Here is a 24,846-nt window from a genome sequence, read left to right as displayed (position 1 = left end):
TGCTGTAATGCTATGCAGTTTGTAAGGATAGCGTAGCTTACAAATTGTCAGCCAATGTGTAACAACTTATTTGAAAAGGCATTACTTTATTACTTATCATTTGTCATAATTAGTTCAATTAAATCAATGAATTTGTATCCAATCTCGTCCGACTTCGGCTGCATGTTTTCCACCATTTTTCTTCAAATCTGAAAGGTTAAAAAGCCACGCCCATTTTCGGAAGAATTGCATTATGGAAATAGTGTCCACTGCATGTATACTTCGTATTTTGGTGAATTTAGTACGTCATCTGGGAACTTTTGGCATACAACTATATCCATACTATGACCAATAAGCATACTATGTACTCAAGTCACAAATAGTGCAGTTAGTAAGAGTATTCGAACACAGCTATGGATTACCTGCGTATGGGTATGCATCACTAAGCTACAACGTGATAGCAGCCAGACAAAAACAGCAGAGAAGTTTAGCCTCACTGCCTAGTTACATAAAAAAATATATACAAATCTTGTTGCTCTTAGTTGTTGCAGAGGTCAGCCTGATATGGCTGTTTACTTCGTGAATTGCTGACTCTACCTTTTTAACTGAATCGGTCAATCAAGTTTACATGAACTCTCCTAATTTGAAATGTAATTGTTTTGTTTCTCAACTGAAACAGCATTTGATATCTCTAACATGCTTGTTAGCTTAGTTTGACAAGATGTTGGAATAGCCCCAGAGTCGTTATGCAATTTCCTGGCTTGTAAACCCCTGCAGGCTCAACTAAGGAGAACCATTATTACGACTATTGAGTTGCAAGCTGGAAGTTAATCTCATGGGGGGCAGGTAGCCTAGTGGTAGGAGCGTTGGACTAGTGACCGGAAGGTTGCAAGATCGAATCCCCAAGCTGACAAGGTAAAAATCTGTCATTCTGCCTCTGAACAAGGCAGTTAGCCCACTGTTCCTAGGCCATCATTGAAAATAAGAATTTGTGACATTATATATAGTTCTCTCTTTTTCTTGGCCTATGTAACGGCTTGTATTTTTGACAACAATTTTAGGGAGGCCCTTCTCGTTGACTGTAATGAAGTCCAGACAGATTATTTCAGATGTAGTGTTGGCTATCAAAGCACTGACTCCTGTATCCCAGTTAAAGCTCACATTCCATCCTTTATCATTGACCTTTCCACATTCCTCGGCCAGACCTGGAAGTCTGCATGGATTGGCCAAGGCAGCAAGGGCTTTGTTTGAACCCAGCTTCTGGATTGGTTAGTATCTGACATGTCAAGCCCCATTCACATTCACACTGTATTGTTAGGGTGTTTTCACATATAGAAAACTGTTCTTTGTATCTATGCTACCCTTGCCTTTGAATGAGGACTCAACTCTTTTGACAGTTCACTTAAAATATTTTGTGGTCTGAGTCATCTTTGCTTTCACATTGCACAAGACATTCCATCAGAATGTGTTATTGGACAGTTAGATATCTACTTACATTTTGGAATCTAATAGATTGCATTTAGTTAAATTATGAGACATATTTGTAATCAGAAGATACTATTAATATATAAATGTTATTGGTAACAGAATAAATGTCAGAAGAATAACTGCAGATTAAATAATGTTGTAATTGAAAATGTAGGCTCCTTCCCCTTTCATAGTGTTAGGGGTCAAAATCAAACGTTGTTTCTGGTATTATCTTGTATTCCATGGTATAGATTAGCGTATCAGGACACAGAACACTTTAGTTTGAGGTTAGGATTTACCATTGCTGATATTATTTTCACATGAACAGAAAAGGTCAAAAAGGTAATGGACAGGTCAATGATAATCCCTGAAAAAAGGCAGCAAATCATCTTGTCTGAATTCTTAATTTCAACACGTTTAAGTCCAATGTTTTATATAGTGGTCAAAATATTATGACATTTTCAGGGTTGATGTAGAACATAGGGATGATTCATATAAGAGAATGCTGTTCATTGACTACAGCTCGGCATTCAACACCATAGTACCCTCCAAGCTCGTCATCAAGCTCGAGACCCTGGGTCTCGACCCCGCCCTGTGCAACTGGGTACTGGACTTCCTGACGGGCCGCCCCCAGGTGGTGAGGGTAGGCAACAACATCTCCTCCCCGCTGATCCTCAACACTGGGGCCCCACAAGGGTGCGTTCTGAGCCCTCTCCTGTACTCCCTGTTCACCCACGACTGCGTGGCCACGCACGCCTCCAACTCAATCATCAAGTTTGCGGACGACACAACAGTGGTAGGCTTGATTACCAACAACGACGAGACGGCCTACAGGGAGGAGGTGAGGGCCCTCGGAGTGTGGTGTCAGGAAAATAACCTCACACTCAACGTCAACAAAACTAAGGAGATGATTGTGGACTTCAGGAAACAGCAGAGGGAACACCCCCCTATCCACATCGATGGAACAGTAGTGGAGAGGGTAGTAAGTTTTAAGTTCCTCGGCATACACATCACAGACAAACTGAATTGGTCCACTCACACAGACAGCATCGTGAAGAAGGCGCAGCAGCGCCTCTTCAACCTCAGGAGGCTGAAGAAATTTGGCTTGTCACCAAAAGCACTCACAAACTTCTACAGATGCACAATCGAGAGCATCCTGTCGGGCTGTATCACCGTCTGGTACGGCAACAGCTCTGCCCACAACCGTAAGGCTCTCCAGAGGGTAGTGAGGTCTGCACAACGCATCACCGGGGGCAAACTACCTGCCCTCCAGGACACCTACACCACCCGATGTCACAGGAAGGCCATAAAGATCATCAAGGACAACAACCACCCGAGCCACTGCCTGTTCACCCCGCTATCATCCAGAAGGCGAGGTCAGTACAGGTGCATCAAAGCTGGGACCGAGAGACTGAAAAACAGCTTCTATCTCAAGGCCATGAGACTGTTAAACAGCCACCACTAACATTGAGTGGCTGCTGCCAACACACTGACTCAACTCCAGCCACTTTAATAATGGGAATTGATGGGAAATGATGTAAAATATATCACTAGCCACTTTAAACAATGCTACCTAATATAATGTTTACATACCCTACATTATTAATCTCATATGTATACGTATATACACTGTACTCTATATCATCTACTGCATCTTTATGTAATACATGTATCACTAGCCACTTTAACTATGCCACTTTGTTTACATACTCATCTCATATGTATATACTGTACTCGATACCATCTACTGTATCTTGCCTATGCTGCTCTGTACCATCACTCATTCATATATCCTTATGTACATATTCTTTATCCCCTTACACTGTGTACAAGACAGTAGTTTTGGAATTGTTAGTTAGATTACTTGTTGGTTATTACTGCATTGTCGGAACTAGAAGCACAAGCATTTCGCTACACTCGCATTAACATCTGCTAACCATGTGTATGTGACAAATAAAATTTGATTTGATATAAAATCTTTATGAAATTATGTAAATTAGCCACTTAATATGCATGAACTTAAGCCCGATCATTTAAGGTAGGGTGGTCATATTAACACATTGTCATGCTTTATGCAAAACAACAGAGTTTGTAACAATTTGAAACAAGTTATGAAATTAGAAAACGTTTAATACTACTTTATGCAAATGAGATGTGTAATAATATGATAATTGCTTCATTGGAATTATAAAATACAGCATGTTAACCACCTGAATTTAAATGGGTTTATGTTAACATATATTGCTGTTTTATGCAGAACTGGGAGTCTACACTGAGGGGCAAAGTGCACACACCAGGTGTGGTAACAGAGTAACTGGGATTACAAGTTCATGAACAAAAAGCAGGGTTACTACACTGCTCAAAAAAATAAAGGGAACACTTAAACAACACAATGTAACTCCAAGTCAATCACACTTCTGTGAAATCAAACTGTCCAGTTAGGAAGCAACACTGATTGACAATACATTTCACATGCTGTTGTGCAAATGGAATAGACAACAGGTGGAAATTATAGGCAATTAGCAAGACACCCCCAATAAAGGAGTGGTTCTGCAGGTGGTGACCACAGACCACTTCTCAGTTCCTATGCTTCCTGGCTGATGTTTTGGTCACTTTTGAATGCTGGCGGTGCTTTCACTCTAGTGGTAGCATGAGACGGAGTCTACAACCCACACAAGTGGCTCAGGTAGTGCAGCTCATCCAGGATGGCACATCAATGCGAGCTGTGGCAAGAAGGTTTGCTGTGTCTGTCAGCGTAGTGTCCAGAGCATGGAGGCGCTACCAGGAGACAGGCCAGTCACATCAGGAGACGTGGAGGGGGCCGTAGGAGGGCAACAACCCAGCAGCAGGATCGCTACCTCCGCCTTTGTGCAAGGGGGAGCAGGCGGAGCACCGCCAGAGTCCTGCAAAATGACCTCAAGCAGGCCACAAATGTGCATGTGTCTGCTCAATCGGTCAGAAACAGACTCCATGAGGGTGGTATGAGGGCCCAATGTCCATAGGTGGGGGTTGTGCTTACAGCCCAACACCGTGCAGGACGTTTGGCATTTGCCAGAGAACACCAAGATTGGCAAATTTGCCACTGGCGCCCTGTGCTCTTCACAGATGAAAGCAGGTTCACACTGAGCACGTGACAGAGTCTGGAGACGCCGTGGATAACGTTCTGCTGCCTGCAACATCCTCCAGCATGACCGGTTTGGTGGTGGGTCAGTCATGGTGTGGGGTGGCATTTCTTTGGGGGGCCGCACAGCCCTCGTGCTCGCCAGAGGTAGCCTGACTGCCATTAGGTACCGAGATGAGATCCTCAGACCCCTTGTGAGACCATATGCTGGTGCGGTTGGCCCTGGGTTCCTCCTAATGCAAGACAATGCTAGACCTCATGTAGGTGACGCTATGGACTGGCCCGCCCGTTCCCCAGACCTGAATCCAATTGAGCACATCCGGGATATCATGTCTCGCTCCATCCACCAATGCCACGTTGCACCACAGACTGTCCAGGAGTTGGTCTCCGCCTGATGAGGTGGCAGAGACCATCCGCCACCTCTTCCACATTTTGTTTCAGCCTGAATTAAAAATGGATTACATTTTTTTCTCTCATCCGTCTACACACAATACCAAAAAAATGACAAAGTGAAAACCATGTTTTTTTTAAAAATGTTTGCAAATGTATTAAATGAAATAACTAATATTCATAAGTATTCACACCCCTGAGTCAATGCATGTCAGAATCACCTTCGGCAGCGATTACAGCTTTGAGCCTTTATGAGTCTGAGATTTGCACACCTGGATTGAACAATATTTGCACATTAATATTTTTTTAATTCTTCAAGCTGATTGATCATTGCTAGACACCCATTTGCAAGTGTTGCAATAGATTGTAAAGCTGATTTTTAAGACAAAATTAACTAGGCCACTCAGGAACATTGAATGTTGTCTTGGTAAGCAACTTGTGTATATTTGGCCAGTGTCTGTTGGAAAGCAGACTAACCCAGGTTTTCCTGTAGGATTTTGCTTGTGCTTAGACCTATTCAGTTTCTTTATCAAAAACTCCCTTGCCCATAACAAGCATACCCATAACATGATGCAGCCACCACCATGCTTGAAAATATGAAATGGTACTCAGTGATCTGTTAAATTGGATTCGGACCAAATGCAATTATTTGTTTTCAGTACTTAGTTAATTTCTTTCCCCAATTTTTTGCAGTTTTACTTTGGTGCCTTTTTGCAAACAGGATGCGTGTTTTGGAATATTTGTATTCGGTACAGGCTTCCTTCTTTTCACTCTGTCATTTAGGTTAGTATTGTGGAGTAACTGCAATGTTGTTGATCCATCCTCAGTTTTCTCCTATCACAGCCATTAAACTCTGTTTTAAAGTCTCCATTGGACGCATGGCACAATCCCTGAGCGGATTCCTTCCTCTCCGGCAACTGAGTTAGGAAGGACGCCTGTATCTTTGCAGTGACTGGGTGTATTGATAACACCATCCAAAGTGTAAACTTCACCATGCTCAAAGGTGTATTAAATGTCTACTCTTTTTTTTCAAATTTGTACCCATCTACCAATAGGTGCCCTTCTTTGCGAGGCATTTGAAAATCTTCCTGATCTTTGGTTGAATCTACGTTTGAAATTCACTGCTCGACTGAGGGACTTTACAGATAATTGTGTGTGTGGGGTACAGAGATGAGGTAGTCATTCAAAAATCATGTTAAACACTGTTATTGAATAGAGTGAGTCCATGCAACTTGTGACTTCTTAAGCATATTTTTACTCCTGAACTTATTTAGGCTTGCCATAACAAAGCTGTTGAATACATATTGACTCAAGACATTTCAGCTTTTCATTTGTGAAAACATAATTCTACTTTGACATTTTGGGGTATTGTGTTTAATTCATTTTAATTTCAGACTGTAACCCAACAAAATGTGGAAAAAGTAAATGGCTGTGAATACTTTCTCAAGGCAATGTACTTAGGTAGGCCTACACCTGAGTTTGGTTACATTATAATGTTGTTTTTGGTGTTGAGTTACTCTAGTGTTGGGAAACAATTAGCCTAGGCTCAGATGAGACGGTCAGTGAGCTGCCAGCTGCACAGCAAGATGGGAAACATTTTCAATTAGCTGGTATTTAGCTATGTTTTTGTCATTTTTAAGGGGCTGTAGCCACATAATTCTGGTAGTTTTCAATTAAAGGATAAAACCATTAATCACAAAATTCTCCACTGGCACAATACAGCCAATTCCGCTCAGCGCTGCCTCGCACCACTGTTGCCTCAGCGAACAGCGTCAACCACTCCTACACAGCTAGCAAGCTAGCACTCATTATCAATGGGGTTGGCGGAATGTGAATTTGGCCCAGTCCCTGACAACCCATACATCAAAACATAGCTGCAAAGCTCTACTTTGTAACTTTTTTTTCTTTTTTTGTCTCTGAATTTTTTTACATTTAAATGAGCCCCCCAAAAAGTTTTACCTCGCATTTCAGTCCAAGGACCTCTAATGACTGTGAAACACCCTCAGGACTTTGCTATACAATGTCACATCGATCTTACTCTAGTAGGTTGAGGAATACCTTCTGCCAAGAGAATATATATACACACCGATTTCAGTTTTCACAAATTTGGCTGTCGCAGTGTTGAAAGTTCTTAGCATGGCAGTTGCGTTACATTTGGGCTCATGTCGTGTAAATTTTAATAACTTACAGTATTGGGATTTTTAGACATTGGTTACAACTGCCATATTCATGTTTTCAAATTATTTATTATATAATTTCAGTGGTGGGAATAGTACTCAATTGTCATACTTGAGTAAAATATACCTTAATAGAAAATGACTCAAGTGAAAGTCACCCAGTAAAATACTACTTGAGTCAGTCTAAAAGTATTTGGTTTTAAATATACTTAAGTCAAAGGTAAATGTAATTGGTAAAATATACTTAAGTATCAAAAGTAAAAGTATAGATTGTTTCTTATTCCTTATATAACCAGACGGCACAATTCTCTTGTATCTATTTATGGATAGCCAGGGGCACACTCCAACACTCAGACATAATTTACAAATTAAGCATTTGTGTTTTGTGAGTCCACAAGGTTAGAGGCAATATGACCAGGGACGTTCTCTTGATAAGGGTGTGAATTGGACCATTTCCCTGTGCTGCTAGGCATTCAAAATGTAATGAGTACTTTTGGGGATCAGAGAAAATGTAAAAGTACATTGTTTCTTTAGGAATGTAGTGATGTAAAATGTGTCAAATATAAATAGTAATGTGCAGATAAGTAAAAATACTTTGAAGTACTAGTTTGATTTACACCACTGCATATTTTGACGACCACATTGACATTTAGTGAAAATGGATTTGTTTCCTGCTGCTTTTTGTAGAATTATCGCAGAGCGTCCATCATTTGTTGCGTCAACTAACACCCTACCTTTAGGATAGAAAATCTATTCTAGCTCTTATGTTGTGATTCTAACCAAGTATGTTGTCTTCTCACACTTCAAACCCCACAGTTGAATAAACAGATTATGAAGTTTTCTTAGCATATTTTGAACTAAAAACTCAATTTTGGAATTTCTGTGCATCCTTGGAAATCGCTATTTAATATCCCAAAAACAACATGTTTTTTCTGCAAACCATATTCTCTCTTCTGTGGTACTAATATGAGGGTTTATGGCAGGGGAAACGGTGTTGCACTAGTAGTCTAGTGGGTGGTGCATGTTGGCCTTAAAAAAGGAACCGGATCACAAAATTCAAGCAAACCTAACTCAAATCTCTCAATGGTCTCAGTTCGGTTTGCTATTTTCAGTTCGGTTGGTCATTTTTGAGGGATCTGAGTTTGAGTGTTCACCCAACAAAAAAATTGTCTGAAAGGGACCAAGTGAGAACATCCTTACACTCCTGGTGTTACTATGTTATAGTCAGGGGTTGGACCCAGTACGGGGAACAGAACAGAAAACGGTAAAAAAAAATTTTTAGAGGAACAGAATCGGAGCTAAGAAAGAAAAGTGATCAATACTGTTCCAGAACATAACCTTTATTTTTAACGGATAGAAGTCGGTTAATAAAGTTTTTTTTTTTACATTACGGAGAGAAAAAAATTCAGTCCCACAACGCAATAATATGCAAAGCCCTCACTCTGTCACTAGAAACGTATTCCAGTGTCTGTCTGCCGGCTAAAAATCTTTGTGTGTAAACTACCTGCTCCTCCCCCTCCGAAGCATACTGTAACCTACTGACATTTCAGCGGGATTTCAGAAATTAATACAGATTTTTAATGTAGAAGAATGGATTACATTTTTCAATGCTAGTTACGGATACAATAGTTATGTTTCACATTGGATTTGTTAACTACAAAAAGGTATTCTGTTTTGAATTCTGGTGGCTTTTGCCCACACACGCTTGTTAGCTAGGTAGCATTGGTCCAACGTTAAGCCAACTCTTGGAAGTTCAGAGATAATCAAAGTTCCTCCATAGAAGCTGCTCCTCCATAGGTATAATTATGTGGGCCTAATTCAGATAGCTAATGCATGCAATAAAATGCCAGCGCTTCAAGCCTAGCCGCCTCCACCTTCTCTCAACCTGCAAAATTTGTCACATCTTGCGCCCTATACTTTTTTGTTTTTGTTTTGAATTTTACCCCTTTTTCTCCCCAATTTCGTGGTATCCAATTGTTTAGTAGCTACTATCTTGTCTCATCGCTACAACTCCCGTACGGGCTCGGGAGAGACGAAGGTTGAAAGTCATGCGTCCTCCGATACCCAACCAAGCCGCACTGCTTCTTAACACAGCGCGCATCCAACCCGGAAGCCAGCCGCACCAGTGTGTCGGAGGAAACATTGTGCACCTGGCAACCTTGGTTAGCGTGCACTGCGCCCAGCCCGCCACAGGAGTCGCTGGTGCGCGATGAGATAAGGATATCCCTACAGGCCAAGCCCTCCCTAACCCGGACGACACTAGGCCAATTGTGCGTTGCGCCACGGACCTCCTGGTCGCGGCCGGTTGCGACAGAGCCTGGGCGCGAACCCAAAGTCTCTGGTGGCACAGCGCCCTTGACCACTGCACCACCCGGGAGGCCACCGCCCTATACTTTTCTAACCATCGCGCATGTAAACAATAGTGCTGAGCTATTAACCAACATTTAATATTTTCATTATTTAAACAACTAATTGATTAACTTTGGTCAATTTATTTGGGATTACATTTTTTTTCCTTCTGTGAGTGTTGTGTGTAGTGTATGTAGAGATAAATTAGATGAAGCCTGAACTGTGCGATGTAGTAGGGAGTTGTAGTTTCCAACAGGCCAATATTCTACATAGTGTAGTGCAGAATACTTGGTAATTAATTACAATGACCATAATCCATTGGGCACCCGCTTAAACTTGTCCGGTCTGTGTGGAGCAGACACCGAGACAGAGAGAAGAGAGAACGCACAAGATGGAGAGGAATCGAAGCAGTTGCTTCGCGAGCCTGAAAATACATGATATAAGTGATTGATGGTCGGTATTCAGCAGTCATAAAAGTAAATAAGGCATTATTTTAAGAACTACTGACAGTGATTTTGTCAGAGAGCATAGGCAGCAGCTCTATATTGATAATTTGACTTGGAATTAAATAATAGTAATCAAGTAAAACCAATATTTTATCAAAGTACAGTGGAACGGAACAAAATAAATAGGGGTTCTGTTCAGAACGAAACGATTGGAAAACTACTTCTGTTCCAACCCTTATTTATAGCATACTGTATTCCCTTGCACATTAGCAGCAACTCATTATGATGGATGTCAAAGGGGATCATTACAAATCTCCTTGGTGACATTTGCTTCATCAGCATTATTTGTTTACGTTTGCTTACACTATGAACAGTTTTGATTGAGGAAGCTACTATGCATGTTTTTGTTCCCTGAGAGGCATTTCTCTTTACTGTTTGCTTGTGTTCATCCGTTTACAATCCTGTTCAAATTAGCAGTCGCTGGGTATTTCACAAGACGCCATTTAAAGCCTTCATAAAACAGTGCTATAATAAATAAGCGAGTACATTAGTATTTACCAGTAGTTGAACATTCCAGTTTCCCACTACTGTGGCAAAGTGAGTCAAGTTTTCAGTTTGGTCGTGTCATATAATAGATAATAATATCGAGAATGATTTGTCTTGCTTTTCAACCACAATGAATAGTTCGAAGTTATGATCATTGAACAGACACACCACAGCTAAAGGCAGTAGGCGTTCCTGGATTTGAAAGAGTCTGACGTGACTCTTTTTACCCCCTTTTCCCGGTGACGTCATGATACTGGCCAGCATTTGTGAAACCATCGGAATGCGACAAAATTGATCTTCTAAGAGATTTACAGTTCTGTTTCGGATTAAGTTATTTATAACTCGTTCTGTCATAAATGTGCCTTTGGCTAAATACGGCGTGTGCACTAACCGCAGCTCTTTATCGATTTGAAACGCTGCGGAAATGAACTTCTTTATCTCACTCCTGGGGAGTCTTCTCACAGAGCGAGGCTGCCAGGATAATTTTTTTCCACGTTTGTTCTCATGCGTGACCGTGAAATGATATCAATTGGATTGTATCGCGTTGGATAGACATTCTGGTGAGTAGATCGTAACCAACATGTTGCTTTACTGTAGTTATTCATTGTTTTCATACTTATTCTTACGTCAAAATAGCGAATAGAAGCTAACCTAAAATGCTTCTCCACCGTGAGAAATGTAATCTCCGTTGAAAAATGCATCTTTACTTCTGAGGTCTAAACACATAAGATTAGCCAGCACGTTATTCAAACAAGTTATTGTAGCGGTCAAATCCAACAAATTCGCTATTTACAGCCATTACATTAGTAATAAACGCAGTGATTTCTCGCTACACAATCTTTACCACCAGCATGTGGTATTCCATGCGTAACATCTGGTATCTATCTATTCACTCCTCCCACCAGACGTTTGCTTCGTAAACCTGCTGACGTCTGTTATTTTTCAATTAATGTAGTTGTATTTTGCCAAACAATCATGAAACACTGCTTCTCCAGTGTTTCTTCACATGTAAACAACTGTCAAAGTCATCAGAAACAACGGGATTGCACTCAGGAAATTGAGGGAGGTAGGCTACACCCTGAAGTAACAATATTTTTCAGGCTAGCTTTCATCTCTTTGGTAGTGTGTTTGCAAGCTATAGCCTAACGCATATGTTTGATGTTTGCTTTTTTTTCTCGAAAGCAATGGTGTAGTAGTAGTAATTTAGTTGGATCTGACACACAGTATGGGAAGCTGGTATTCTTATCTTAATTCCTACATTTACTGTAATTGCTCACAGACCTACTCCTCGTTTGTTTTACAGCAAATTGCAGCCCAACACCAGGCTTGGTAAACAACAGCTAGGCAAGACTGATGCCTAGCTAGAAGCAATCTGGCTGGAATTGGGGGCCGGTTCCAAGGTCACACTGTTTGCATTGCACTTTGTAAATCTGCGAATCTCAGAGGAAGAATTCAGTTAGTTTGCACTTCTGACTCAACACTGGGCAGTAACCTCAAATGAAAGAGGGTAACAGTAGAGCACACCCACAAACATCTAGACTAGGCTACATCCTGATAAGTTGACAGAATTATTGATGCTACAGGCAGAGTAACGCGGGGCAAGGTGAGACAATTCCCTGAAGATGTGTGACCTCATCACCTCTGAACCCAGGTGCAACTCGGCTGCATAGTGTCCGAGATGACCCAGCCTACTGCTTTTGCATTCAGGAGAGAGCGCAACACACTGAACATTGCAGAGAGAAATGCAATGAATATAGTTGGCATGACATGATTCATGTCAAAGGCATGTGTGTGTTGTACTATACAATATAGGCATATTCCTGTATGATCACAAGGTTTTGCAATGTTGAACAATAGTGAGACCATTAAGCCAGGTGTGTACTCTTAGACTCTGACATAAACATGTGCTTTTGTGATTAGCTATGTCTGTCTCAAACAGTTTCATACAATCTCTTAAGTCTCCCTGGAAATGAGTCATCACCTGAATCTATCTTTGTTTTTGAAATGTGTTTACATGTCCTTTACCCTCCCAAGTGTTGTAGTTCAAAAATTGTATGTGAGGTATGCCTACATGGGAAAGAGGAAAACCATTTTGAGTTGGCAGAATAAGGCAGTTGACGAGTAGACGTGCCGTTGTCCGGGTCTGTGTGGTGACAGTGGAGTCTGAATGATGAGGCGTTTTCCTGTTAATGGCTGCAGCGTCACTCATGCCTGACTGTTTATCATCCAGAGTGGGTCTGCCCTAAGCACAATTGTTTTGATGTTAACTGGTTTGACCGAGAGCCCATCTTTAACCGATCAAAGAGCTCAAATTGGGTGTTTTTGCTTTGCTACATTACATACTTGACACACGTGGCTGTGCCTAGAGTCTGGTGGAACACCCCTTGTGCTTGGACAGACAGTAGCTCTCTGGCCATGACCCATCTGGGTCTCCACTGCCACAGAAGTGTCTTTCTTGCTGCTCACCAGTGCATAATAGAATGCTAATGTATTGTGAGGGACTCCATAACCGGGGAGAGCATGTTTTGAACTTTTAAGTTTTTTGTTCACTTTGTGGGAGGTTGCAGCTCTACTCTCTACATACACAGAGGGAAATTATTCATGAATGATAGTGATATATAAGCTAGGCTTTATGACTGCTTTACTGACCGACAGGAAGAAGAAAATGGAGTTAATACATTTGAAAATGTGACCATCCTTTGTTTTCTCTGGGCCTCTTATTTTCTGTCCTGTATCTGTCTAGTCTGAGTGCGTGGACACCTGTCTCTCGCTCCCCCTGCTACCTTCTCCGTAGGGGGAAGTGTAGAACACGGAAGAGAGAGGTCTGTGTCCTAGGGCCTTCTGGGGGAGGTGCTACTACACCTGCTGCGACTCTCAGCTGAGCCTCACCTGTTCAAACCTGTCTCACCGGTGCACTGCCTGCAGACTGCTGCCTGAGCTCCATCATGCGATCTGTGCTGCTCTCCACTTTCATTCAGTCACTTATCCTGGGGGAAGGCACTGTTTTGTTGCTGTTTTCGTCATCTCTAAAGTAATTTCTGATGGTATTTGTCCTTCTGGCATTGAATAATCATTTTTCCTTGGCTGTGTTGAACTATTTCCCCCATTGTTGCTTGGCTCCATTAAGACAGGGCTTCAGAGGAGCAATTGAATACTTCAGCAAACCACTTTACACTTTTTGTGGTTGCTGCTCAGTATGTTTCCCATTCAATCTGTTTTTGTAGACCGATAACTCATCTCGCAGTTTTTGTAAACAACTAAATGATCTAGCAGTACTGTCAGTAGCCGCTGCCTTATTTGATATAGTCATCATGCTGACTTGTGCGTTCAACTCTGACCAGCAGTAGTGGCTTTTAAATAGTTAATGGAAGGCCCATGTTGACCTCTCATCTGTGGCCCTTTTTGTACAGTTTAGTGCAGATGGGTGGATGATCCCATTACACTTCAAACATGTGTTGAGTCAGTTCTGCTTTCTGGGCCAGTCAGGCAGTATTCCTCAGCCCCTCGCCAAGCACCCCTTCCCTGCAGCTTGGGTGGATCTAGGACCGTGGTCAGGAACAGGCAGTATATCGCAGGCAGGCAGCCCAGCATTTGGTTTCAGGGATAGAGAAGGAGGAAGAGAAGGAATCCGGAATGTAAAAGGTGTGTGTGTGTGTGTGTTTGAGTATAGAGAAATACGCTAGAGGAAAAATGTGCTAGTGAAGGAAAGGTGGAAGTCATTTTTCTCTGCAGCTTGGGGCCTGTGTCCCGGGGCCTCAGACAGAGTATTACCTGACTAATACAATTCTTGTCTCTGAAGAAAATTGCTGCGACTTGTATAAGCTATTTGTCTTTAAGGGAGGTCTCCCTACAAATTATATTGTCATTTTCTAATGTCAACTTGTGTAGGTTGTGTACTCTGATTGTTTCTCTCTCTGTGCATTTGCCAAAGGACATTCACTCAGTGTGATTGTGTCAGTCTACATTAAATGGTTTTCAGAGATGCTCTCTAGTAGACGTCGACCGATTTTATGATTTTTCAACACCGATACCAATTATTGGAGGACCAAAAAAGGCTGATGCCGATAAAAAAAATATATATATGTATATATATGTGTATGTATGTATATATTATTTAAAAAATTGTTTTATTTTTTTTAACTTTAAAATATATAAATGTGTAATAATGACAAATACAACAATACTGAATGAACACTTAACTTAATATAATACATAAATGAAATCAATTTAGTCTCAAATAAATAATGAAACATGTTCAATTTGGTTTAAATAATGCAAAAACAAAGTGTTGGAGAAGAAAAAGTAAAAGTATAATATGTGCCATGTAAGAAAGCTAACATTTAAGTTCTTTGCTCAGAACATGAGAACATATGAAAGCTGGTGGTTCCTTTTAACATGAGTCTTCAATACTCCCAGGTAAGAAGTTTTAGATTGAGGTTATTATAGGAATTATAGGACTATTTCTCTCTATACCATTTGTATTTCATTAACCTATTGGATGTTCTAACAAGTACTTTAGTATTGCCAGCCTAATCACTGGAGTTGATAGGCTTGAAGTCATAAACGGCGCAATGCTTGAAGCACAGCGAAGAGCTGCTGGCAAATGCAGGAAAGTGTTGTTTGAATGAGTGCTTACGAGCCTGCTGCTGCCTACCACCGCTCAGTCAGACTGCTCTATCAAATCATAGACTTAATTATAATATAATAACACACAGAAATACGAGCCTTAGGTCATTAATATGGTAAAATCCGGAAACTATCATTTTGAAAACAAAACGTCTATTCTTTCAGTGAAATACGGAACCATTCCGTATTTTATCTAACGGGTGGCATCCATAAGTCTAAATATTGCTGTTACATTTGTCGTTTTGTTATCTATGCCAGATTAAGTGATATGACCTGCTATTCTAAAAAATAATTTCTCTGTAAATTAATAATACCTGATTTAAGCTAATCAGTTAGATAATTAACTAGAAAGTGGAGGCACCATAAAATAATGTTTATAGAGCAGTTATCTTCCGAATAAACTCTTAAAGACCTGGTAACCTTATTCAGTCTCATCTGAAAGTGGTACATTCTTGGTTATCTTCACAAACCCTAGCTAACACGTTAAATCAGCAATACAAATTGGGTTGAATTATTTATTTACTAAATACCTAACTAATCACACAGAATTACATAAATCGACTAGATAATACATTGATTACAAATTGTCATAAAGAAAAAGTCCCCGGCGGACGGAGCCGACATGGCAGCTCGCTACACAAAGAAAGGGGTTTGAGTTTGATTGAAAGAGCGAGAAGACTGAGGAACAAAGGGAGAAGCTATGCTATCGTAAATACAGGATCCCTTGCATTCTAAATTACCGCCTATTTGGAAAATGCAATGAATATTTAGTCTGAGCTGCGCTTCAATAGGTTGGTGGTAGATGGAAGGCCGAGTTGCCCATCTTTTGAATAGCGTCTCTGATGGTAAACTGTACCCGTTTTAGTAACGTCGTTGTGTGGTAGACGGTATACTCTGTCATTTCCCAGTCCACGCTTGGCGGCTGGAGTGAATCAGAGTTCAAAGTTCATACCCCGTTGCCATGCTTATATGCTCATGCTATATTCTGGCTGGTATTGTCAAAATTCGACGTGTCGATCGTCCTCTTCACGTGGGAATTCAATGCTAATTTCGTTAGGTAGCTGAGATTGGCTTTGCTCTGTAGGTGTCACCTGTCCTTCTAACGTCAAGGCCGTCGCCTTAATGTCCCCGGAACAGGAAGTTATATTGTCGTCAGGGCTTTATATAGGAAGGGAGAGGAGGGCGTGTTTCATAGTTTATAACCAATGTCTCTTCACGTGGGCAGGCCACTGAGTCGTTCCATAATTCACTCATGAAAACCCAAATCTCACATTTTAGAAGAGAAAATCACATTTCATCCCATCACAAATAATTTCATATTCAAACATTTAAATTGCACAACAATTCCATGTGAATCGGATAACTAGACTTTCCACTGTACAGTTTGTCATCCTATCATTGATGAGAATGTCTCAGATGACGACCGAACTGACATCATATTCATTAAGTACCAACGCATATGTTCAACTGGTTGGATTACCAAAATATGGTTCATTTCCCTCCACCTTCTGATATTCCCAGAATCTCTTATGTTAACCAAGGGATTTTCAATAGTCACATCAGTAGGGTAGAGAGAAGAAAAAAGGGGGTAGAGGTATTTATGACTGTTATAAACCTACCCCCAGGCCAGTGTCATGACACATTGCAAAACCTTCGATGTTATGTAATAATTCTGTAAAATTCAGGCGGCCCAAACTGTTGCATATACCCTGACTCTGCGTGCAATGAACGCAAAAGAAGTGACACAATTTCCCTAGTTAATATTGCCTGCTAACATGAATTTCTTTTAACTAAATATGCAGCTTTCAAAAAATATACTTATTTATGGTTAGGTACATTCGTGCAACGATTGTGCTTTTTTCGCAAATGCGTTTTTGTTAAATCATCCCCCATTTGGAGAAGTTGGCTGTCTTTGTTAGGAAGAAATGGTCTACACACAGTTCGCAACGAGCTAGGCGGCCCAAACTGCTGCATATACCCTGACTCTGTTGTAGAGGTCGACCGATTAATCGGAATGGTCGATTTTAATAGGACCGATTTTCAAGTTTTCTTAACAATCGGAAATCTGTATTTTTGGACACCGATTTGGCCGATTTATAAAAATAATTTAAAATAATTTAAAAAATCTTACCTGGGAATATTGAAGACTCATGTTAAAAGGAACCACCAGCTTTCAGATGTCCTCATGTTCTGAGCAAGGAACTTAAACGTTAGCTTTCTTACATGGCACATATTGCACTTTTACTTTATTTTCCAACACTTTGTTTTTTGCATTATTTAAACCAAATTGAACATGTTTCATAATTTATTTGCGGCTAAATTGATTTTATTGATGTATTATATTAAGTTAAAATAAGTGTTCATTCAGTATTGTTGTAATTGTCATTATTACAAATACATTTAAAAAAATGGCCGATCAATCGGTATCGGCTTTTTTTTGGTCCTCCAATAATCGGTATCGGCAATAATCGGTATCGGCGTCAAAATCATAATCGGTCAACCTCTACTCTGTTGCACAGAGCGCAACAGAAGTGACACAATATTCATAATTAAAATAAATTCATGTTAGCAGGCAATATTAACTAAATATGCAGGTTTAAAAATATATACTTGTGTATTGATTTTAAGAAAGGTGTTGATGTTTATGGATAAGTAGACATTGGTGCAACGACAGTGATTTTTTTCAAATGCGCTTGTTAAATCACCCGTTTGGCGAAGTAGGCTGTGATTCAATGAGAAATTAACAGGCACCGCATCGATTATATGCAACGTAAGACAAGCTAGATAAACTAGTAATATCATCAACCATGTGTAATTAACTAGTGATTATGTTAAGATTGATTGTTTTTTATAAGATAAGTTTAATGCTAGCTAGCATCTTACCGTGGCTCCTTGCTGCACTCGCATAGCAGGTAGTCAGTCTGCAACGCAGCCTCCTCGTGGAGTGCAATGTAATCGGCCATAATCGGTGTCCAAAAATGCCAATTACCGATTGTTATGAAAACATGAAATCGGCCTTAATTAATCGTCCATTCTGATTAATCGGTCGACCTCTACTCTCTAGTCTGAGGTGTGTCAATGGCCGATTGGCAGATCAAGTTTTCATGTGTTAGCCTCTCAGCGCTATTGAAAAGAAGCAGGACATCCTTGATGTTATCACTTATCATCATGGACTGCTGATGTGTTTAACACTGTTCCACTGCAACCCCCAAAGTCATTCCTGGGGTGTATTCAAAAACGGAAGCAAACAGACCGAAACGGGTAGGGAGCAACCTGAAATTGTGAAATAAGATTTTTCTTTTTTGTTGCAAACTGTTTTTCCTTCCAAAATGTTTTGCTACGGTTTACTACGGTGTGCACTAATGAATACACCCCTGTTCTCCTCTCTGTGTTCCAGGTCTGATGCCCGGCTGCTGCCATGTTCACCAAGAAGAAGAAGCCCCGCGTCCAGATTTCGGCACCTTCCAACTTCGAGCACCGCGTGCACACAGACTTTGACGAGCAAGAACAGAAGTTTGTGGGGCTGCCGCGGCAATGGCAGTCTCTGATCGAGGACACAGCCAAGAGGCCCAAGCCCTTCATCGACGTCACCGTCATCACCACTGTGGAGCCCCGCAAGGTCAGGGTTCGTCACAAAGGGACATGGGAGGAAAGGCGTGTGTCATAAACAGGAAGTGATGTTTTCACTGTAGGGTCATTCTCTGTTGACAAATTTGGATACGTTTTTATTTGTATTATTCTCTTCACTGCATCAGGGATAGCGTACACAGACGTTTTGCCTTTACAGCCTTCTTCAGTGTGTAGGTCATGGGGAAAGGGCACCAAACTATTACTGTCTCAGATTACTGTACGTCAGATTCGGATCACAGTCTGAATGCACAGAACCTAAACAGTAAACATGATTGTCTTCTTTCCGAAACAATAAACACAGCAAATGCAAAATACATCACTGAAAATAGAATCTACCTGTCATCATATCTATTTTTAGAATGAAGCTGTGACAGTCCAGGAAGTCTCTCTTGTCCTGACTGGTCTGATCTCAACCCCTCCTTACTTGGTGTCTCTCCCTCCTGTAGACCATAGTGCGGGGTAGTAAGATCGCTGTGGACGGCTCGCTGACATGGCTGCTGGATGAGTTTGACACCATGTCGGTGACCCGCTCCAACTCCCTGAGGCGAGGCAGCCCCCCGATCCAGCCCCGCAGAGACTCCAGATCCTCGGGGGGAGGAGGCCATGAGAACGGGGACCTGGCCCATCGGACACACCACCACCCAGATCACTATGGAGACAGAGATAGGTACAGTGTCGGTAGAAAGCGGGCCAGGAGGTTTTCAGAACTGTTGTAAAATGGCTCTTGTCGGAAAAGTTTCCACCACTCCAGAGAAATGTAACCTATTTACCGTGTCTCTGATGCACTAGGGAGCGGCCCAGGCCGGACCAGTTAGCTGGTGGAGACCCACGGCAGCCCCAGCGGGTATCCCGCTCTCAGAGAGAGGATGGCCGGCCACAGCAGCAGCCCCGGGGCCAGGAGCCAGGCAGCAGGCACCGTGAGAGGGAGCGGCCCTGCCCACCCCCTCCCCCGCCAAAGCCCAGAGACATGGACCCACGGGACCACCACGACCAGGTAGTCCGCAGGGACGGGCCCAGCGACAAGAGGCCCAAGTCCAGCTACACAGGCAGGGACGGCAGCCCCCAATCGCCCCGGGATAAGAGGCCTCTCTCGGGGCCCAACATCCGTATGCCTAACCTCCCTGTCACAGAGGGGGTGATAAAGACAGCACAGCAGAGCAGTAGGCCGTTCAACACCTACCCCCGCGCTGACAGTGAAGGAGGAAGAAGCCCCACCAGCCAGGTACTGACATGCTGTTAGGAGAACACCAGAACGTTGGGTGATATGGAGAAAATGGAAACCATTGTAGCTAATGTTTTATCGACAGACTTCTCAGACATAAAGATGTTGTTCTTACAGTGTCATCATTTTATCTCCGTTCTAGGAGCTGAAGCCAGCCCGACCACACGAAACACCGCACCACAACGGTCCCTCTAGTGGCCGCAGCGGGGGCAAAGCCCCACAGCAGGGCCAGCTACGAGGGGACCCCCACCACTCCTCCCACCCTGTCTTGGGCCCTGAGCCCCCCCACGGCTACCAGCAGCTGAAGGCTCCTGTTCCCCGCCCTCCGGCCCCTGCCCTACCACCACAGCAGGCCCTCTCACCCCAGAGGGAGCCCCAGCGGGTGTCCCATGAGCAGTTCCGCGCCGCACTACAGATGGTGGTGGACCCGGGTGACCCGCGCACCTACCTGGACCACTACATCAAGATCGGAGAGGGCTCCACCGGCATTGTGTGCATTGCCACCGTCAAGAGCACCGGAAAACTGGTCGCTGTCAAGAAGATGGACCTGCGTAAGCAGCAGCGCCGGGAGCTGCTATTCAATGAGGTGGGGACACTGGTCACTGTAATGGACTTGGATGGGGGTCTTGTTTTTGACCCTGTCATTGACTTACACAGAATGCGATTGAGATGATACAGGTTTTAAGATTGTAGATATTTAGGGAACACAGGCCATGAATTTATAAGCTATTAGTTGTGTGATCCAAAACCTTTTATAGTGGAATTGGCTATTACAGAGCTGATTTGCTGACATTTGTAAAAAGTGTCCTTCATGGAGGGTGAAGTTGATGCATATCTTTGCAGGGGTGTAATGAGTGATGTCATATGCCGTGTAATTTCCCACGGTCTCCTCAGTAACTCTGGTTGCTGTGATCTCCAGGTGGTGATAATGCGGGACTATCACCATGACAACGTGGTGGAGATGTACAACAGCTACCTGGTGGGAGATGAACTCTGGGTCGTCATGGAATTCCTGGAGGGAGGGGCTTTGACTGACATCGTCACACACACCAGGTGCGTGTCTGTTGATCGGTGGTTTGTGCTATCCGGAATCCTTGGGATGTCCCTACCCTAAACTCTAACCTTTTTTATATTTCGACTTCAATGGGGTGATGTCGGAGTTGGACGTACCAAGAATACCGGATAGCAATGACCGTTGATCTGCTTCTCTGACAAACGACCAGCAGGACAGAAGACTATGGTAGGGCTGTCCAACCCTCTTTCTGGAGATATACCATCCTGTAGGTTTTCAGGCCAACCCTAACATACCTGATTCAGCTAGTAAAAGGTATTGGTGAGTGGTTAATAAGTAGAATCAGGTGTTTTCAATAGATTTGGAGTGAGCCTACTGGACGGTAGATCTCCAGGAAGAGGCATGGGCCACCCTGGGCTGTGGTGATTTAAGATTGTCTGTGTTTCATACTAGTCATATAATATTCAACTGCTCAAATCATAGTTGTTTTTACAATACAAGAAATGATAACCACTCAAAATGTTTTTTGTTTAGTTATGTTTCACCACTAGGTGGTAGTGTCGCATAGCTACACCATCACGTCACTGCAATGCGACCTGTACTGTGTGTGTGATGTTATTTTTCTGTCAACTCGGGGGGCTAATGACCGGTGTGTGTGTGTCCAGGATGAATGAGGAGCAGATAGCCACAGTGTGCCTGTCTGTGCTGAAGGCTCTGTCAGTGCTGCACACCCAGGGCGTCATCCACAGGGACATCAAGAGTGACTCCATCCTTCTCACCCACGATGGCAGAGTAAGTACTCTGAACTCCAGGGGTTAAAGTTCTCCATCAATGCGACGGATTTCTGTCACGTTGGGGAGTTTGGAAATGACACAGCCTAATACAGACAGAAGCATGTCTCTCCTACAAAATATATTCCAAAATAAATCTATTCCCAATTATTTTATTTTCCTCTGTTACACTATGTGCACTGAACTGACATGTACTGTATGATTGTTGATGACACGCCAATGTTCAGATGAAGGGAATGAAATGGTCTTTAATGCGAACCACAGCAGCGCTCAGCTCAGACGGCGCTGTCTAGCCTTCTGTAGCTACTGGCAGTCATTCAAAGCCTCTACTTTATCATTCAGGATGGAGCTTTCCAGTGACACAATTTTTGCCATGTAATGTTATTAAAACATAATCAGACAACCTGATTATTAGGATAGTTTACCTAGTTGGCTTGTTGCGTGTTCTATGTGAGATAAACATTCCTCTCGAGGCACATTCAAGTTGCTAGAGCCATAGGAGGGGAAACGTATTCTGACAAGCAGTCAATGCACAACTATTCTTCATGCAATCACGGGAAAACACTTTTGAAAGCTGGGGGATCGCAGTTTTACGTTGCTACCACGTTTATTTCTGTACTCTTTCAAATTCGCGTGGCATCGTTTTACAAATGCAGTTGTACAATTGGAGTTTCAAGCATGGTTTGCACAACAGACCAATTTAAAGGAGCGTTGTCGTCTTAAAAGGGCAATGATATACTTTGTAATAAAAACAAAAAAATGTCATTTTTTTAGAGTTAATAATTTATATATTAATATTTATAATAAAATTATTAATAATGACGGTCAGGATGTTGTGTCCAGTGGGGTAAATGGAGGTGGACAAGCCCCATGCTTAAGCCTATTTAAATTGTATAGCCTCTATGCTCATCAGTTGGGCTACAGGTGATAATGCTAATTAGTAATAGCACATCTGATAATATAGACCATGCAGGTTATATGCACATGCTCCAATATGTTAAAATAATTTATACCAATATGTTATTGGGCCCATTTCTGGAGGTAGAAATGAAATTTTAGATGGCATCATGTGATTTCCATTCATTTTGGAATAGAATGTCCTTCCAAAATATTTACCGAAACTGACCACTTCAGTCCTTGATGATCCCGGGGTCCTAAGCAAGGGGACTGGAATTGGTCAAACATGACTTTCTTACTTGAAAGGGAGATGAACTTGATCCGAGATCGACTTCAAGTGTCAATCATTTGAATTATTTTGTTGCTTTAACCCCTGCCTAACTCTGACCCCAGCTCTGCATCACTACCTATCCATCAGACAATTATAAGACACCAAACTCTGACCCCAACTCTACATCACTACTTCCTTCATAGACACAAATATTATAATTTTCCATGGCAAAAAAAGAAAACACGAGACAGACTAAACTCTATGGACCTTGAAAAACCTGCTGTTTGATATGAAATATTTTGTGATATAGGCCTAGCTTTGGGAAATAACTGAATCTGAGTGAATAATAAGGCTGTGTGTGAAATGTCTGATTCATGTTTTGTTTATTTGATATGATATTCTTCAGAGTATTGTGACAACCCTCCCCATACCACCCAGTCATAACAGGCTTTCATTTTCATATTGAAACGAAAGTCTGCTTTAAAACCATCTGTCAAAATGAAGATATGGGAAAAGAGGAACTTGTTTGAGTCATGTTTGTTCCCAAAGTATTGTAATGCAGTACCAGTCAAAAGTTTGGACACACCTACTGATTCAAGGATTTTTCTTTATTTTTACTAATCTGTCATCAAGGCAAAGTGTGGCTACTTTGAAGAATTTCAAATATATAATTTATTTTGATTTGATTAACACTTTTTTGGTTACTACATGGTTCCATATGTGTTATTTCATAGTTTTGATGTCTTCTATTCTACAATGTAGAAAAATAGGACAAATATAGAACTTTGGACTGGTACTGTATATGAGAGGTAATGGAGGGCTTGAAGCTCAAGCTGTTAATTTAGTTTTTAATTTACCCGACAACAGTTTGCAGATGATACAACAGTTTCATTGAGCCCAGGTGTCAACCTCAAGCCCCACTTGTCACTTGTAGCTGTCATGATTAGCATGCTACGGGCTGCGCTTAGCTCTTATTGTGGTTGACCCAAGGGGAAGTGTAGTCAGTCACCCTCAGCTGTTTCTCGGCAGATGAGTGTGGGTGGGTGTGTGCGCGAGCTTGTTCACTTGCGTGTTTCATTTCCCCTTACCAATTCAAAGCATGCTTTAGTCAGTGAGCCCTGTTCTTCAGAGGTCACAATTGGCAGACAGGATATTTATCCACCCAGGCATTGCAAAGGTTTTCTCAGAAAACTGTGGGAGTTGTTCTGCTGTGATGTGTAGTACTGTAACGCAGCATATTGCTAGATAGAGGATTGTTCTTTGTACACAAAGGGTTGAGCCTGTCAATCTATAACACAACTTCCATGTCAGCTGAAAAAGTCTGTCATTTTCAAAGATACATTCTAAAAAATACTGCTATGATTTTAGGTAGATTTTAAAAGCATTTGATCAACAGTTACTCAGGTTTCTTAATCTCAGCGGTGACATTATTTTGAAAATGTCCTGTGTGTGAATTGTAGTGTGGCTCTGACCCTCTCCTCTGCCCCCTCAGGTGAAGCTGTCAGACTTTGGCTTCTGCGCCCAGGTGTCTAAAGAGGTCCAGCGGCGCAAGTCCCTGGTAGGCACACCCTACTGGATGGCCCCAGAGCTCATCTCACGACTACCCTATGGGCCTGAGGTAAGGTACCGTTAGTTTTGTTTTTTTGTGCATTATAATTCTAAACTATCGTTGATCACTGTGTGTATATACAATATTCTAACCTGTAGGTGGACATCTGGTCCTTGGGGGTGATGGTGATCGAGATGGTGGACGGAGAACCCCCCTATTTCAATGAGCCCCCCCTCAAAGCTATGAAGATGATCCGTGACAACCTACCACCCAAACTCAAGAACTTACACAAGGTACTAGGCACACCAGAAAGAGCCCATCTCTTACAAGGCCCCAACATGGTTAACTATGTCCCTGCTATTCAACATTTTGA

The 24,846-nt window shown here is 42.1% G+C and overlaps 1 protein-coding gene across 6 annotated transcripts in view; it reads left to right on the top strand.

The window, feature by feature from the left end:
* LOC110507596 (serine/threonine-protein kinase PAK 4) overlaps positions 1-24,846 on the top strand; it is a 36,406-nt gene that overhangs the window by 7,583 nt on the left and 3,977 nt on the right. Inside the window, exons 1-10 of one of the 6 annotated variants that reach the window (XM_090224513.1) lie at positions 10,705-11,035; positions 11,779-11,875; positions 18,499-18,720; positions 19,178-19,398; positions 19,521-19,953; positions 20,096-20,539; positions 20,873-21,006; positions 21,631-21,757; positions 24,417-24,542; positions 24,632-24,766. In XM_090224513.1, coding sequence (XP_090080639.1) covers positions 18,520-18,720; positions 19,178-19,398; positions 19,521-19,953; positions 20,096-20,539; positions 20,873-21,006; positions 21,631-21,757; positions 24,417-24,542; positions 24,632-24,766 — 1,821 coding nt within the window. In that variant the 5' untranslated portion in view covers positions 10,705-11,035; positions 11,779-11,875; positions 18,499-18,519. Of the gene's footprint in view, positions 1-10,635; positions 11,036-11,778; positions 13,507-18,498; positions 18,721-19,177; positions 19,399-19,520; positions 19,954-20,095; positions 20,540-20,872; positions 21,194-21,630; positions 21,758-24,416; positions 24,543-24,631; positions 24,767-24,846 lie in introns of those variants that run through there. The other 5 variants (XM_090224514.1, XR_016492663.1, XM_021587683.3 and 2 more) reach the window with 5 other exon arrangements.

Source organism: Oncorhynchus mykiss, chromosome 27 (genome assembly GCF_057628025.1).
Source record: "Oncorhynchus mykiss isolate SJ-2025 chromosome 27, ASM5762802v1, whole genome shotgun sequence".
NCBI classification, from domain to species: domain Eukaryota; kingdom Metazoa; phylum Chordata; class Actinopteri; order Salmoniformes; family Salmonidae; genus Oncorhynchus; species Oncorhynchus mykiss.
The sequence above is the reverse complement of the archived record's forward strand: the minus strand, read 5'-3'. Positions and strand labels throughout refer to the sequence as shown.